At 42.5% G+C, this 17,415-nt stretch overlaps 1 protein-coding gene across 1 annotated transcript in view; it reads right to left on the bottom strand.

Annotated features, from left to right (window-relative positions):
• fut10 (fucosyltransferase 10) overlaps nucleotides 1–17,415 on the bottom strand; it is a 47,832-nt gene that overhangs the window by 5,803 nt on the left and 24,614 nt on the right. The window contains exons 3-4 of the mRNA XM_052117884.1: nucleotides 15,674–16,509; nucleotides 14,632–14,885 (exon numbers count right to left, since the gene is read on the bottom strand). Coding sequence (XP_051973844.1) covers nucleotides 14,661–14,885; nucleotides 15,674–16,509 — 1,061 coding nt within the window. The 3' untranslated portion in view covers nucleotides 14,632–14,660. The remainder of the gene's footprint in view (nucleotides 1–14,631; nucleotides 14,886–15,673; nucleotides 16,510–17,415) is intronic.

The following is a 17,415-nucleotide window of genomic DNA, read 5'->3' as shown; positions in this document are numbered from 1 at the left end:
ATTTGGAGACTTTTGAACCTATCCGGTAGGGACTATACAAGTCCCTCATTTCATCTGTTGTTGATTGCTCACCTGGAAACATTTTGTTTCAGATCATGCCCTAGTGAGTTTAGAGGTGTTGCCACATATGGAGAAAAGGAAATCATATAGTTGGCACAAATGTTAAAGGCTGAAATCAATGTTTCAGTATCCTCTGTGGGCATGGCTTGGGAGGCACTTAAAGTGGTTCTTAGGGGTCGGATCATACAGTATGCCTCATTCACCAAAGAATACAAAGCACGAGAACTCGTGGAGTTGGAAGGGAATATTAAAAGTGCCGAGGCAGAGCCGAAGCAACCAAAGTTGTCTGATGCCTCAGAGAATTTACCTGATTGAAATACAGATATAGTACTATTTTGTCACGGAAGGTGGAGTTTTGGCTTTTCAGGGCAAGACGAGTCGGGAGACAAGGCACAGACGTTTTTGGCTAGATCCATAAAGCAGAAAGAGTCTTTTTCTACCATTCCCTCATTGAAATCTGCTGGTGGTAAAATATTTACCTCGGCCATTGATTTTAATAATGCTTTTAAAGAATTCTCTTTTGATCTCTATAGTTCCACATCTTCGTCTACTGATTTGCAATTCAATTCAAGATTTTAAATTGATTCTATTGGACCCCCTCTAGATTGTGTAGGCTTGGTCTTAAAGACTGGCGATGTCAATCAGAAGATGGAGACACGGCCCATGTTTTTTGGTGGTGTGTTAATATCCCAAAATTTTGGCTGAAGGTTTTTTATGTGTGATGTATTGGGCACTCAAATTTCATTTTGCCCCTGACTCTGTATTTTAGGAGATGGGGCAGTCATCAATATAGGGGATAAACACATAAAAAAGTGTCATGATCAGCAGACAAATTGTTTTAAGGGGATGGAAGTCAGTCGGAGCACCCTCATTTCAAGAATGGTGCACGGAGATGGGGAGGGTGAAGGCTTTTGAGGAAGCGTCATGTAGAAGGCTGGGATTCGTTTGATGGGAAAACTAATTGGGATTCGTTCGCTGGGAAAACTAATTGGGATTCGTCTGATGGAAACGGGCCAGCGCTTTGGCATTTTTGGAGGGCTCTCAGGGAGGGGCAGTGGAGAGAGAAATTTAGCTTTAAATGTGTGAGAATATCATATATTTTGTTGTTGTTTTTTTATGTTTTTTTTTTTATCTATAATCATGTGTGGCCACAGGGAAATTGTTGAGGTTCAGGGTGGGGTTGGGGATTGGGAGGGGTAATAGTGGGGGTTAAATGTTGATCCTGTTTATATATGTTTTTCTTTTCTTTGTTATCTATATAAATCAATAAAAAATGTTAATCAACATGACCCACTCACTAATCCCCCCACCCTATAACCCACTTGAGAACCCAGGTCACAACCTTCCATGAGGAGGCTGAAGGTATGCGGTCAGCCTTATGCTTGACTCAGGGAAGAGGACACCTCCTGCCTTGCATAGTCCTAATTTTCATGATTGGGCATGGGACACAAGCTCAGGTTTGATCACCCTGTAGCTGGCCACCTTTGATGAGGGTGTCTAGTGTTGAAAGGCCAAAACACCCCCTGATTCAAAGGTACATTACTGATGATGTGTCCCGAAATTTACATCTTTCCCATGACTGAGGTACAGCTCCCACGCCACTCTCAACATCAAGGCAAATCTCATGTGCATACCATCCATTGGCACAATGGACAGTTTACCATCACGTCCCGTGTTTATGATTCTGAGTATCTGGACTTGTCCAGTGACCGCTGTGAAAGGACAGCTGACAACATAGGAAAGTCTGTGTGACAGCTTGGAGAGACAGCTGACTGGAGGGAATAGTCCCCGCTGGGGCTGTCATGGGCTAGCTACCCATGGCGGCAGTCTCCGACACTGCTTCAGTTTGTTGGAGACACCCGCCAAATGCTACAGAAAGTGAACAAAGGAACATACCCCCAGAGCCTGCGAGAGCGGGGGCGCAAGATGGCTCATTGACTGACAGCATGGTTACAGACCCAGGAACGGACATGACTATGAGCAAGAACACGGCACATGAGACAACCACAGCAGCAGCTGGACACTCTCTTCAAGTGTGCACCTGTGGCTGGGCAAAAAAAACATCATACAGGGGGTTGAGGACCCACCAAGGAAAGAGAGGGTGCTTGAGAGAGCAGAAACAATGGCCTCGCATTGACCAGTACTACTTACGAAGCAACCAGTCAAATCAGTCGATTGAAGCACAGCGACGGGATAAAAACCAAAGTTCGCAGAGCATCAGCACCATTGTCACTGAGGATGATAAAACAAGCACAGAAATGCCGGTGGAGGAACCCACTCAACTACAGAGACCTCCCAAGGAGGAAAAGATCAAAGGGCACAGACCGAGTGTGAAGTGGCCCAAAGCTGTTGAAAAGAGAGAGTGGGAAATAGTCAACAACGATCTGACAAAAATCCTGGAGCAACAAGTGGGCACAGCAGAGAAAAAGCTGGAAAGGATGGGTGACATCATCTACCACTATGGATAAGAGCGCTTTGGAGTAAACACAAGGAGAAGTGACAAAGCAATACCAGCACCAGTCAAATCCAGGAGGCAGCAGGAGATATAAATGCTGGTCAGAGAGAGAAGGCACCTGAGAAAGCAGTGGAAGAGGGCCTCATGCTACTCCAGGGGGACATTAAGTGTCGGTTGGCAACCTTGCGAAGAGCAGAGAACCTGAGGAAACTTCGCAAGAAGAAGGAACACACAAGAACAAGGTTCTACAAAAACCCCTTCAAGTTCGTTAAAGATCTCTTCGCTAAGGAAAAAAGCAGAATCCTGAAAATTCCAAAGCAGGAACTGGAAGAACATCTGGAAAAGGTCAACCATGACCCAAAAAGGCATGAACAAATAGTTATCCCACAAATAGTTATCCCAAACCTTTTTCAGCGTGATAGCACGGAGGTTATCCACCTACCTGGAGAAGAACAAGTACACTGACACATCCGTACAGAAGGCCGGCATTCCTGAGTTCTCTGGTTGCTTGGAGCATACCAGCATGATCTGGCACCAGATCCAAGCGGCGAAGAAAGACAAGAGAGACATCCATGTCATCTTCCTTGACCTGGCCAATGCCTTTGGATCAGTTCTCCATAACCTCCTCTGGGAATCCTTCAAATTCTTCCATGTTCCATCATCCATCACTAGTCTAGTAAAAGCCTACTTCGAAGACCTGCAACTGTGCTTTACAACAGCTGACTTTACAACATCATGGCAGTGCGTAGAAGTAGGCATCATGGCAGGCTGTACAATCTCACCCCTGGCCTTCACAATGGCCATGGAGGTCATCATCAGGGCATCAAGATGGGTGGTGGGGGGTGAGCGAACTAAGAACGGGATTCGCCTTCCACCTATCCGAGCATACATGGATGACGTGACCACCCTGACCACTACTGCAGCATGTGCCAGGCGGCTACTTGGAAAACTGCAGGAGAACATCAAGTGGGCCCGGATGAAAATCAAACCGAACAAGTCACGAAGCATCTCAATAGTTAAGGGACAGCTTAAAGATGTGAAGTTCTGCATTGGTGATGACCCAATACCAACAGTGTCTGAGCAACCTGTCAAAAGCTTGGGTAGATGGTACAATGCAAGCCTCAGGGACAAAGACCAAGTGCAGCAAGTAAGGCAGGACATTACCAACAGTCTAAAAAACATCAACAGTACCCTTCTGCCAGGGAAGCTCAAGCTCTGGTGACTGCAATTTGGACTTCTCCCTCGGGTAATGTGGCCACTCACTATTTACGAGCTCCCAATAACAACTGTGGAGAAGATGGAGCGAACCATGACTTCATACGTGAAGAAATGGCTCGGCGTCCCACTGCCTGACTAACATCAGCCTCTACGGCAAAGGGGTCCTTGAACTTCCTATCACAAGCCTCACCGAAGAGTACAAGTGCTCTAAAGTGAGACTCCAGATGACTTTGAAGGACTCCAGAGACCAGATCATCAGCAATGCCGTTCCACCTCTGTTAACTGGACGGAAATGGACACCATCCGATGCGGTGCAGCAAGCTACGTCAGCCCTGAGGCACAGCGATATTGTAGGGCACGTCCAGTTGGGAAGAGGAGGCCTTGGCCTTACGACAAGCAAGCCAACTTGGCGTAGTGCCTCAACATCAGAGAGGAGGAACATGGTGGTCGAGGAGGTGCGCCATCAGGAGGAGGCGGAAAGAAGTGCAAAGGCTGTCTCTCTTGCCAAGCAAGGACAATGGATGAGGTGGGAAGGCCTGGAGAGGAGAAAGCTTAGCTGGAGGGAGCTCTGGGAAATAGAGGCAAGCAACATCAGCTTCATCATCATCAGAGCCACCTATGATGTGCTCCCATCTCCAAAAAACCTCCACCAGTGGTATGGCGAGGACCCAACCTGTGCCCTCTGCCCAACTCCAGCGACTCTTAAGCACATCTTGGTAGGTTGTAAGACCAGCCTCACACAAGGTTGTTACACCTGGAGACACAACCAGGTCCTCAAGAGTCTGGCAGCAGCTCTTGAGAGCCAGAGGAATGCCACAAACTCCTTGCCCCTGAGAGCAATCAAGTCCATCACGGCCCCAACCTTCATCCGAGAGGGACAGAAAAAGCCCAACCATCCCCCTACCAAACCAGAGGCTGGACAGCTAGCCATGGCCCGGGACTGGAAGATGCTAGTCGATATAGGCCAGCAACTAATCTTTCCACCTGAAATTGCAGTCACCACCCTTAGGCCAGACTTGGTTCTCTGGTCCCCTTCATTGAAGTCTGTTTACATCACTGAGCATGGAAAATTCCAAGAAACTGCGCTATATAGAACTGGCAGCAGACGCTCAACAACGAGGATGGAAAGCGAAAGTCTATCCGGTTGAAGTGGGATGCAGAGGTTTTGTGGCTTTTTCTACCATCAGACTGCTGAAAGACCTTGGCATCTGTGGACAGGCTCTGCGACAAACAATTAGATCAGTCTCTGAAGCGGCCGAAAGAAGCAGCCAGTGGATATGGATTAAAAGGAAGGACCCTTGTTGGGCTCAAAGAGCATCAACATGACCCACTCACTAATCCCCCCACCCTATAACCCACTTGAGAACCCAGGTCACAACCCTCCATGAGGAGGCTGAAGGTATGCGGTCAGCCTTATGCTTGACTCAGGGAAGAGGACACCTCCTGCCTTGCATAGTCCTAATTTTCATGATTGGGCATGGGACACAAGCTCAGGTTTGATCACCCTGTAGCTGGCCACCTTTGAAGAGGGTGTCTAGTGTTGAAAGGCCGAAACACCCCCTGATTCAAAGGTACATTACTGATGATGTGTCCCGAAATTTACATCTTTCCCATGACTGAGGTACAGCTCCCACACCACTCTCAACATCAAGGCAAATCTCATGTGCATACCATCCATTGGCACAATGGACAGTTTACCATCACGTCCCGTGTTTATGATTCTGAGAATAAAGAAATAATAAAACTTCAGCCACACCAAGTCACGTGACACAGCATGCTGTCGATTTCCATGAAGTGCTCCTACGGATGCAGCGCCAACAGAAGAGCCTCTGGTAAGAAATCTCTTTATGTCTTTTCATTGAAACCTGTTTAATTGTAAAGAGTAGATTTGATATAAACATGATGTCCACATATGTGGAAACATGTACCGCATTTCCTCACAAATCACAGTTATTTTGAATAATTTTCAACTCTAAAACATCTGTGGGTCATTTCACTACATTTTAATATACATTTTGTTATATTTTATTTTGTTATCACTGTACTATTCAGTTCTATTTATGAACATTAGTAAATGCATTCCTATTTATTTACTGTACATTATCACACTGAGAATCAATGATAAATGTGTGTTTCAGAGGCTTTATATGGAGTTAGGATGAAAATAAGGTGCATTTAAAACTGTTCTGAGACCAGTGCAGACAGACAGCACACTGGAGGTTAAGTCATTCACTAAATAGGGAGCAAGTTAGCTCTCTATGCAGATAAGTGTGTTCACTCCTAAAATCTGATCAAAAGTTCAGTTTCAGGCTGCAGATGATGTTTGGATCGCTCAACATGTTTGACACACATGGGACAATGATCATCAGTACATAGATTCACCATTTATAATGGATCAATTTATTTTAACATGGTTGGCAGTGATTGGATGATGCTGGCCATTACTGTAAATCTGAATTAATTATTGAACTTTACAGAAAATCAGCTGTAACTTATCAAAAACAGGAATAACCAACACTCCTGGATACATAAACAATTTGATGAAAAACAAATCAGACTTTCTATAGCTTAGTGTTATTTAAAATGTCACAACGTACAGTAGTCTCTCTGTCCACATATGTGGACATTCGTTTTTAGGAAAACTATTTGCTCTAGAAACAAAATGTTTTTGCTTGTTTATAAGGTGCTGCTAGTTACAAATCAAAAAGGGAAATGGAAAATTCCCACAGCAGTCATGCTCAGGTTTCAGGAGGTTAATCTCAGCTTATGTTACTTAATAAAACAAAAATTTGTCATTGTTAGTTCATAGGGTATTAACTAATGTTAACTAATACAACTTTTAATTTTAAACATTTATTAAATATCAAGATTAGTAAATGCTGTAAAAGTATTGTTCATCGTTAGTTCATTAAATAATGTCAACAAATTGAACCTTATTGTAAAGAGTTACCGAAATTTCTGTTAACATTAATGTCTTTTTTATTTTCATGTTCTATTCTAGTTCATGCTCTGCAATTTAACAGATTTATCATCCTGTATGAAAATATTGGTTATGTTGTAAACATTGTCTTTTTTCTTTAATATGTCTCAGGTTATTCCAGTCAAAGCACTTTTATTTCATTAAAGTTTTAAACATATTACAGAATCAACTTCACTTTAAATAACTGAAATAATGACTTTATGTCATTTCAAAGTGTGGTACTGGCTAAAATTGGAAGCTGACCTAGTTAGGGGTGATGGGATTGCAGATTTTGGAGCAGACTATTCGTGTGCCCATTTTTGGACAGATTTCCATTTGCTGCCTTTCAATAATTTATTGCTGCATAATACATTTCCAGTATAATTTTTTTTTTATACGCCTAACCTTCTAGACCCAAAGCCCTATTTAGATACAACCCTTTAGTAGTCTGACAAGCTATCAAAAATACATGTAATACTGTTGTGGATAGTGCAATAATAATAATAAAATAATAATAAAACATTTAACTAAATAACAGCACTACTGCAGTTATTAAATTATTATGTCGAAAATATCACTCACTAATTTATTGAAATACAGTATGTGTTGTAAGTGTGTGCACATTAAAAAGCATATGAAGCATATGAAGATGGCGGCGCGGTAGCACGCAGCGGCCACTCCGGATCCACAATGGTGCTATTTTTGTTAAAAAAGCCCGACTTTTGCAACACATGGACATCGGAGCAACCAGTGTTACGTGTCTACCATCGCCAGACACTACTCAAATATAAGACTCATGCAAAAACCAAGCTGCATGATGACCTGCAGGAGGCTGCTGGCGTACTCGGCTTGCTGCGGAGACCAGGCCTCCAGCCCTCGGCGTCGCCTGATGCCGGTGGCGGGGAGAGGGCGTCGTAAGCGGTGTCGCGAAAGCGAAGCGTGGAAAGAGGGCGGGGGTCCATGCTAGGCTAAAAACAAACCCTAGCCGGCCGGCTCTCCCGTCTATCCTGCTCTCAGATGTTTGCTCCCTGGACAATAAACTGGACTATATCCGACTCCAGCAGGCTACGCAGCGTGAGTTTAGAGACTGCTGCGTCTTTGTTTTCACGGAGACGTGGCTCAGCGACAGAGTTCCGGATGCCGCCATTCAGCTAGACGGGCTCGTCTCGTTTCGTGCCGACAGAAATACAGCTCTCTGCGGTAAGACTCGCGGTGGTGGCTTGTGTGTTTACATCAACACGAAATGGTACAAGAACTCTATGCTAGTCTCTAGTTACTGTTCATCGCTGTTGGAGCTTGTGACTGTTAGATGCAGACCTTTTTATCTACTACGGGAATTCACCACTGTTTGCATAACCGAGTTTACATTCCCCAAGCTAACGCTAAGGAAGCTCTGTGAACTGTATGGGGCTATGAGCTGAACTGCAGAACGCTCACCCCAACGGACTGTTTATTGTCGCGGAGATTTCAACCATGCAAATCTCAAGACAGTGCTCCCTAAATTCCATCAGTATGTGGACTTTGCAACGAGAGGGCGAGCAGCTTGATCTTGTTTACACAAACATCCCAGGCGTGCCGGGCGGAGCCCGCCCTCACCTCGGCTACTCAGACCACATCTCTGTTATGTTAATTCCAGCATACAGACCGCTCGTCAGACGCACAAAACCGCTTCAGAAGCAGGTGAAAACCTGGCCAGCAGGAGCCATCTCTGCTCTTCAGGACTGTTTTGAGTGTACTGACTGGCACATGTTCAGGGAGGCTGCAACATATGGCGATTCTACCAACTTGGAGGAATACACAGCATCAGTGACCAGCTACATCAGCAAGTGCATTGATGATGTCACTTTCTCCAAGACCATCACCACACGCTCCAACCAGAAGCCGTGGATGACTGCGGAGGTGCGCACGCTGCTGAGGTCCCGAGACTCCGCCTTTAGAGCAGGCGATAAGGCAGCCCTAAGAACAGCTAGGGCCAAACTGTCACGGGCAATCAGAGAGGCAAAGCACGCACACGCCCAGAGAATCCACAGTCACTTTCAGGACAGCGGTGACACGCGGCGCATGTGGCAGGGCATCCAGGCCATCACCAACTACAGGACAACATCAGTTGCCTGTGACAAAGATGCCTCCCTTCCAGATGCGCTGAACGACTTCTACGCTCGGTTTGAAGTGCAGAACGACGTGATGGCGAGGAAGTCCACCCCTCCTCCCAACGACCAGGTGCTCTGTCTTACCACGGCAGATGTGAGGAAAACTCTACGTAGAGTCAACCCACGGAAGGCTGCTGGACCAGACAACATTCCTGGCAGAGTGCTCAGAGGATGTGCAGACCAGCTAGCAGATGTTCTTACCGACATCTTCAACATCTCTCTGAGCAGCGCCGTCGTTCCAACGTGCTTCAAGGCCACCACCATCATCCCCATGCCAAAGAAGTCTTCAGTGTCCTGCCTCAACGACTACCGTCCCGTCGCACTTACACCCATCATCATGAAGTGCTTGAGAGGCTCGTCATGAGGCAGATTAAGACCCAGCTGCCCCCCTCACTAGACCCACTGCAGTTTGCGTATCGTTCAAACCGTTCAACGGACGATGCCATCACCACAACCCTCCATCTGGCCCTCACCCACCTAGACAATAAGGACTCATACGTTCGAATGCTGTTCATAGATTTCAGCTCAGCATTCAACACAATCATTCCCCAGCACCTGATTGGAAAGCTGAACCTGCTGGGCCTGGACACCTCCCTCTGCAACTGGATCCTGGACTTCCTGACTGGGAGACCTCAGTCAGTCCGGATCGGGAACAGCATCTCCACCACCACCACACTGAGCACTGGGGCCCCCAGGGCTGTGTGCTCAGTCCACTGCTGTTCACTCTGCTGACTCACGACTGTGCAGCAATGCACAGCTCGAATCACATCATCAAGTTCGCCGATGACACGACCATGGTGGGTCTCATCAGCAAGAACAACGAGTCAGCATACAGAGAGGAGGTGCAGCTGCTGACGAACTGGTGTAGAGCCAACAACCTGTCCCTGAATGTCGACAAAACAAAAGAGATGGTTGTTGACTTTAGGAGAGCACAAGGTGAACACACTCCGCTGAACATCGACGGCTCCTCTGTGGAGATCGTCAAGAGCACCAAATTTCTTGGTGTTCACCTGGTGGAGAACCTCACCTGGTCCCTCAACACCAGCTCTATCACCAAGAATGCCCAGCAGCGTCTCTACTTTCTTCGAAGGCTGAGGAAAGCACATCTCCCAACCCCCATCCTCACTACATTCTATAGAGGGACTATTGAGAGCATCCTGAGCAGCTGCATCACTGCCTGGTTTGGGACTTGCACCGTTTCGGACCACAAAGCCCTGCAGAGGATAGTGAGGACAGCTGAGAAGATCATTGGGGTCTCTCTTCCCTCCATCAAAGACATTTACAAAAAACACTGTATCCACTAAAGCAACCAGCATTGTGGACTGACCCCACACACCCCTCACACAAACTCTTTACCCTCCTCCCGTCTGGCAAGAGGTACCGAAGCATTCGGGCCCTCACGGCCAGACTGTGTAACAGCTTCTTCCCCAAGCCATCAGACTTCTCAATACTCAGAGACTGGTTTGACACACACGTGTCCTGAGTTGCACTTTAATAACTGTCACTTTATAACTGTCTGCTACCTCAATAACTGCTATGTGCATAGAACATTATCTCATAGTATGTTATGTTTACATTTTTAGAAACTGTCATCTTTTGCACTACTGAGTACTGGTCGGCGCTGCACTGTCTATTGTCCTGTTCATTGTCAGTAAATTGTTGTACTGTCCTGTACTTTTTGCACATGTTTGCACGTGCACTTTATATAGGTATATATAGGTAGTTTATATAGGTATTTTATTCCGTTGTGTAGTCTCATGTGGTCCTATGTTGGTCCTTTGTTGTTTTTATGTAGCACCATGGTCCTGGAGGAACGTTGTCTCGTTTTGCTGTGTACTGTACTAACTGTATATGGTTGAAACGACAATAAAAACCACTTGACTTGAAACATAAACTTTGTCTCCATCTAGTGAAAATAAATGAAATTCCAGGACTAGACTCACTAAAGGACCATCAATGAAGAAACTGGACATATTAATATATACAGAGCATGTGAATCATATCTTCACTACAAAGTGTGGGGAGCAAATGTCTCATTATTTGTTGTTACTACACATGACTCGAGTCTGCTACATTGAGTGCTGACTTTTTGAGGCTTTATTTAGAATACAGTATCCATGAAACCTGCTCGTCTGCCAGACTCACACAAAAGAGCCAACATAAAGGGGTCTTTTCCCAATACATTTATTTTTGGTTTTATAGTCTAGATTAAATACAACATTCTGGCGAAGTCTGCTTGATCAAAATGCCCTATTCCAACAGCAGCCTGTTTGAGAAATACTCTAGGATCAGCACAACCAAGCTGCTAAACGAAAAGTTCATCCAAAATAAAAATGGTCATAATTTACTAACCCATATGTTGTTCCATAACTTCATGACACAAAATTTGATGTTTTAATGAATATCGCGGTCCGTCTTTTCAATGCAATGGCAATGGATATCGCCTAGGGCTGGGATAAAGGATTATTTTTTAAACGATTAATCTAGCGATAATTTTTTCGATGCATCGATTAATCTAATGATTCATTTTTTTTTTTTCAGTCTGATTCGATTTCGATTCGATTATCTCCCCATTAATCCGACAAAGTAGTCAGGAGAGAGATTAACGTCGGTGGATTTGATCTTTCAGCGGTTAAAACAACAGTCCTTCTGATGTAGGCTACATTCATGTTTAGCCTATTTGATGCTATAAATTAACCAAGGAAAAGATGATCGATTCACGAGCAGCTTTAACTGAGGCAATCTGTCACGACACATTAAAGAGCCACAAAATAGTAGGCCTATTTGTGGTTTAATTTTCTTTGACTGACCAAATTTGAAAGTTGAGACTTTATTAAATGTTACCTGCTTGGTCCTGTTTGTCAGCGCGTTGTCAGTGTCCTCTATGTATTTTTCACGACATTTATAGCTATAAGCACATTATTAATATCTATAAGCGAAAAACTTTAGGTGTCGACAACGTATTATAGCCTACTCCAACATCGAGTGCAAAGTGGGGAGTTGAAAAAAAACTTACGGTGCTCTGTCATCTGCAGCTGCTCCCGAGTGGCACCTCTTCAGGTGCTGGTGCATTGCCGTGGTGCTAGAATGGAAGGCCATCTCCATTTTGCAAAGACGACACATCACGGAATTGTTTCCTTTTAAATGAAAGAATTCCCATACTTTAGAGGAACGAGTGCATGCCGCCTTGCACTTCTGATAGTCTGAGGAGCCACTCGTGTTGCTACTACTCTCCGGCGCCACCATCTTTGTTTTGGGTCTGACGAATCGACGTGCATATTTTGCGTTGACGTATTTTTTGCGTCGACGTCATCAATGATGTCGACACGTTGTTCCAGCCCTAATAGTGCCTCAATTTAAACCTTAAACAACCACCAAAAAGTAAATCATAAACGTAGACCACGTGGCTTGTGCATCATATTCCAAGTCTTCTGAAGACATTCAACAGGTTTTGTTGAGGAACAACTAGAAATGAATATAATTTTCAGTGAAAACCTTGATTGTCCATTGCAAGTTCATGATACAAGCAATGCAAGTTCTCATGTGAACAAACTTTTTCATAGCACTCATAAATGCGCAACGGATGACAACATTTTCACTGAAAATTGGCATTAGTGGACTTGCATTAGCTTGGTTCAAGTCCTGTTTAGCAGACCGTTACCACTTTGAATGTGTAAACAAGGGATTGGCAAATCAAACAAAAGTAAAGTATGGAGAGCCACAGGGATCCGTTTTAGGGCCTCTGCTTTTCTCCTTATACATGCTTCCCCTGGGAAATATTATCAGGAATCATGGTACAAGTTTCCACTGTTATGCCGACGATACACAACTTTATATTTCTTCTAAACCTGACAAAATTTCACAATTCTCCAAATTAGCAGAGTGTATCAATGAAATCAAAGATTGGATGGCCAGAAATTTCCTTCTACTCAATTCTGACAAAACAGAGGTACTAATAATTGGACAAAAAAAAAAAAAAGACTCCACTGCTACGTGTCGCTGAGTGATGACGACAAACTACAGCCGGTCCCAGCCAGACATCACTTCAGTCTATTGACTTCAGGATGAACTGATGCCAACTCCAACTGTAAGACATCAGATACTTCATATGCCACTGCCTGAACTATGGACTTAGGATAGACCACACCGAACCTCACCGAAATGACCGGCCGGTTGAACTGCGATACACCTCACTGATCTCTGCCTGCATCACCTCGGTCTATTGACGGACTACACTCTTGAAATGGAATGCATAGACTATCAATTGCCAACAAAACCCTTTATCAGTCAATTAACAAGGACAATTGCATCTATGTGAACTTCTGCAGTTAATCCAGGATGAACTTCAAAGACTTTGGTCATTAATCTTACAGTTTTACAAAATCAATGTTTAAACACAGACTCTTAACACTTATTTAGTTTAATAATTTTAAACCATGACTTTAACTATACACAAGTAATATTTACATTATATTAATGATGTTAGCCAGAGGGGAACTGGCCCCCACAGTGAGTCTGGTTTCTCCCAAGGTTATTTTCTCCATTAATCCACATCTTATGGAGTTTTGTGTTCCTTGCCACAGTCGCCTTCAGCTTGCTCACTGGAGTTATTAATACAAATATTATTCAATTCTTTACTTTTATAAACAATTTAAAATCAGATTTCATGAAACTACACAATGATGACTCTAAGATATTATAGATATTACAGTTTCATTTTCTGTAAAGCTGCTTTGAAACGATGCGTGTTGTGAAAAACACTATACAAATATAAATGACAACTTCAAAATGACTGGGTCACTAAAACCTATCATATGCCTTTAGTAGACTTGGAATATGATGCACAAGCTGCATGGATTACATTTATTATACTGTTCTTTTTTAAAGGAATAATTCACCCAAATGTGATAATTCTCTCATCATGTACTCACTCCTTTGTCCTCTCAAACTCATGTGACTCTCTTTCTTCTGCTGAACACAAACAAAGATATTTTCCAAATGTTTCAAGCTCCAAAAAGGACATAAAGGCAGTAAAGGTAATCCATACGACATAGAAGAGGCCAAAATTTTAACTCTTTTCACTATCCTTCTAGGTGTGAACATGATTTGAAGATTGATTAAACTTCTTCATGTTTGACCATTATGCCGAGAACTGTACACACTTCAGAAGACATGGATTAAACCACTGGAGTCATATGGATTACCTTTGTGCTGCCTTCATGTCCTTTTTTGAGCATAAAAGTGTTGGACCCTTATTGACTTACATTGTATGAACATACACATCATATCTCCATCAAAAAAGATTTGTTTGTGTTCCACAGAAGAAAGAAAGTAGAACGAGTTTGAGATGGCATAAGTGTGAGTAAATGAAGCTTTAAAGTGAGACACTATTCACTGACATGAAAAGACAGACCATGAAATTCATTAAAACTTTTTTTTTTTTGCATTCTGCAAATGAACGTCATACAGGTTTGGAACGATATGAGGATGAGCATAGAGCATCAGATAAAATAATCCATTGTCAACAACAACAAAAAACTCATTCCAACAAATCTTTTTAATTTGTATTTATAAAAGATGGAAAATATGTAATATTTTTGAATTTGCCTAAAAATAACAAATGTGCAAAAGTGCATTTAGAGTTTTAACAGTCTAAAAATTCTACCTTTCACTTTTTAGTAGATAAAAAAAAAAGACTATTAAGGCCATGATGGTAAAAATATATAGCTTTTAATATCAACAAAATAAACTACTAAAAATCCACACAATTATTACACATCTGAACCTACTGTCAGTCATCTCAGTTTTCTGCTGGTTATTAGTCATTGAAGACCTCTCTCCAGAACTGTGCCACGGTGAAGTTTGTGTTCCTCTGAATCATGAGTCTGAGAGCTCGGGCTTCTCTCCTGGACTGCTCAAAACTGGCTCTCCAGATGTGCCGTAGAGATGAGCTGTTTGAGGGGTTTACAGTAAAGTCAAACAGCTTTGGAGGTGGACACTTGAGATGACTCTCTTCAGCTCGCCACACTTTGGATGGCAGTTTCTGTCATGGCCCAAAGAAAAGAGACACAGTAAATAATAGTAAATATTTTGACAGGACAACAGTAAAGTTGTCATAATAAATGGTTTATTCTGATAATTATTAATAATACGCTTCTTTACAAACACTACTAGGTTAATCCGTCAAAAATCTTTTTTACTCATTTAATAGTTTATTAAGATAGAACAAGATCTGATTTTTGGACCAGTGCCAGTTCAGAGTGGACAGAGTGATGCAGAAAATAAAAAACAAGCAATCGATTCGACAGAATGTCCCGATACTCATTGAAGCTGGTTAGGACAAAAACTCTGATAAACATATATATATAAAAATATATATTTTATTGCGTGTCGACTGCCGTCAGGTTTGGGCACAGTGTGTCACATATTCTTAATAATAGTGTATTTTAAAAATCAAGATTTTACCTTAAGGTTTCAACATTATTTGTACTTCAGAGCTTTGTTTTGTTGCAAAACTAGCTTCATACCATGTGACCCACATTTGTTTTTTAACTATTGAAAATGTTAACTGATTTTAGTAATAGATCTACCTATCTCTTTGTAAAAATAAAATCACAACACTGGCAACTTTCTACACTTGTTTTCTTCACCTGTTCTGCTTTAAAATCATGTTAAAATTGGCATTGGAATGTTTGAAATTTTGAAATATTGATCCATGGCATTTAATACTTATTTTAATTTCACAAGTAAAAACATTATAAAAAACAGATTTTTTTGGAGGTGGAGACCTCTGCTTGAGTTGACACAGAATTACCCTACTGTAATTGTTACCTGGTCCTGTCTGTAGATATTTTCCCAGACTCTGTTACACACCATACACTCAAAGACATCGATGAAGTTATCTCGAGTGAGATCCTGAACTCCCCAACGACGTTCCTTCAGTTCCTTTACCAGATTCACATTAGAGACCTCTTGCTTGTGCTTCCACTCCAGATATTTGAGATATTCCCAGTCATTCCTGTCTAACCTCTTTAAATACTGAGCCAGTCTCTCTGGCGCTTCACTGGGGTTCACCACAATTGCGCTCCTGTTATTTGGCAACCACATGCGAACGTTAGGAGCTCCATAGTACACCGGCACAACACCGAGTTTGAGCGGTCGCCACAGTTTCTCTGTGATATAGTCATCACAGATGGCATTCTCAAAAGCCAGGATGAACTTGTACTGAGCGAGTATCTGATAGAAATCTGGATGGTCCATGGCAGTGGAGTCTTTCAGGTGGGGTGGCAGCTCTTTATTATGAAGACACTCTCCGTACGAGTCTACCTGAATGTGCTTCATCAGCTCTTGAACGTATACATCTCTATCAGACGGCGGATCGCAGTCTGACTGAACGTACACCACGGGCGCAAGGGTTTTCCTCAGGTGGTTTTTGTAATCCAGAGGCAGCAGGTGTGTTTGCATGGTGAGAGCGCTGATGCTCTCCAGGTGTTGTGTTGTGAGGGGCAGGTGAGAGTGCTGACTGAAGGTGGCTGTGTGGTTGAACAGGCTGATGAGCATCTCATGAAAGAGCTTGTAGTTGTTCTTGGGTGATTCCTCGTGAAACAGCGCCCACTGGTGGTGCTTGCTTCTCGGAAGAGGAAGACTTTCAATGCTGAAATCTGTACCTGAATAAATAAAAAGGATGAATAAATATTGAATAGTAATAATAGTACTATTTGAACCCCATTTAAACTTAGAAATAAACAAAGCTGTAGGATTTTTGACATTTCAGATCAAACAAAAAGGTATGATGTTTAATATTCAATTTAAACCTGGAAGTATATTTAATGTCAAAAGTCCCCGGTTGAAATTTTTAGATTTTGTTAATACGTTTTCTGAAGATCAATAAACATAAATGATAAAGGAAGCCAAAATATCACATTTCATCTATGATTTTTGGGCAAAACTACAGGTCAAAAATAATCTTAGAAAGGTCATTATTTGAGATATGTAGATCTATTACTAAAATCAGTTGACTTCAGCACACCAGTCCAAAACAGTTTTTCCAAAGTTGGAGTGCCTATAATTCTGGAAGTATTAAAGATATCATAATATCCTTTCATACTGTGATTCAGAACAAACTTTTCTAATTGTATCGTCGTTTTTAAAGCTCTATATGGTTAAATCCCAGAGGTCTGGGACTCTCAATGTGGCTGCAAATAATTAAATATGGGACGCACATGGCTCTTCAATTAGTGCAATACCTATAGGTCATTTTGGAATTCAATAATACACATTTACAAAGCTCTGGAATGCATCATTAGGGGTCAAACACCAATGATGCTTGCGTTTGTACTGCTTTCTTATACTTTTTCTGCCCTAAATGTGGCAGATTTTGATATTATTGTCTCGTTCACCAGTAATTTGTTTTTGGGTTGAGTTGACACGGAATATAACCATATTCTATAATGCAAATAGTAAGTATAAATAGTATAATTTATTGCATTAGGTTTCTAGAAACAAAGACTGGCCATAGAGATTTTCAGTCCATTTAAACTGCACTGAAGACTCATAGAACCATATTATGAATA

Source organism: Xyrauchen texanus, chromosome 44 (genome assembly GCF_025860055.1).
Source record: "Xyrauchen texanus isolate HMW12.3.18 chromosome 44, RBS_HiC_50CHRs, whole genome shotgun sequence".
Taxonomy (NCBI): domain Eukaryota; kingdom Metazoa; phylum Chordata; class Actinopteri; order Cypriniformes; family Catostomidae; genus Xyrauchen; species Xyrauchen texanus.
Note: the sequence above shows the minus strand (reverse complement) of the source record. Positions and strands in the feature narration are given on the sequence as shown.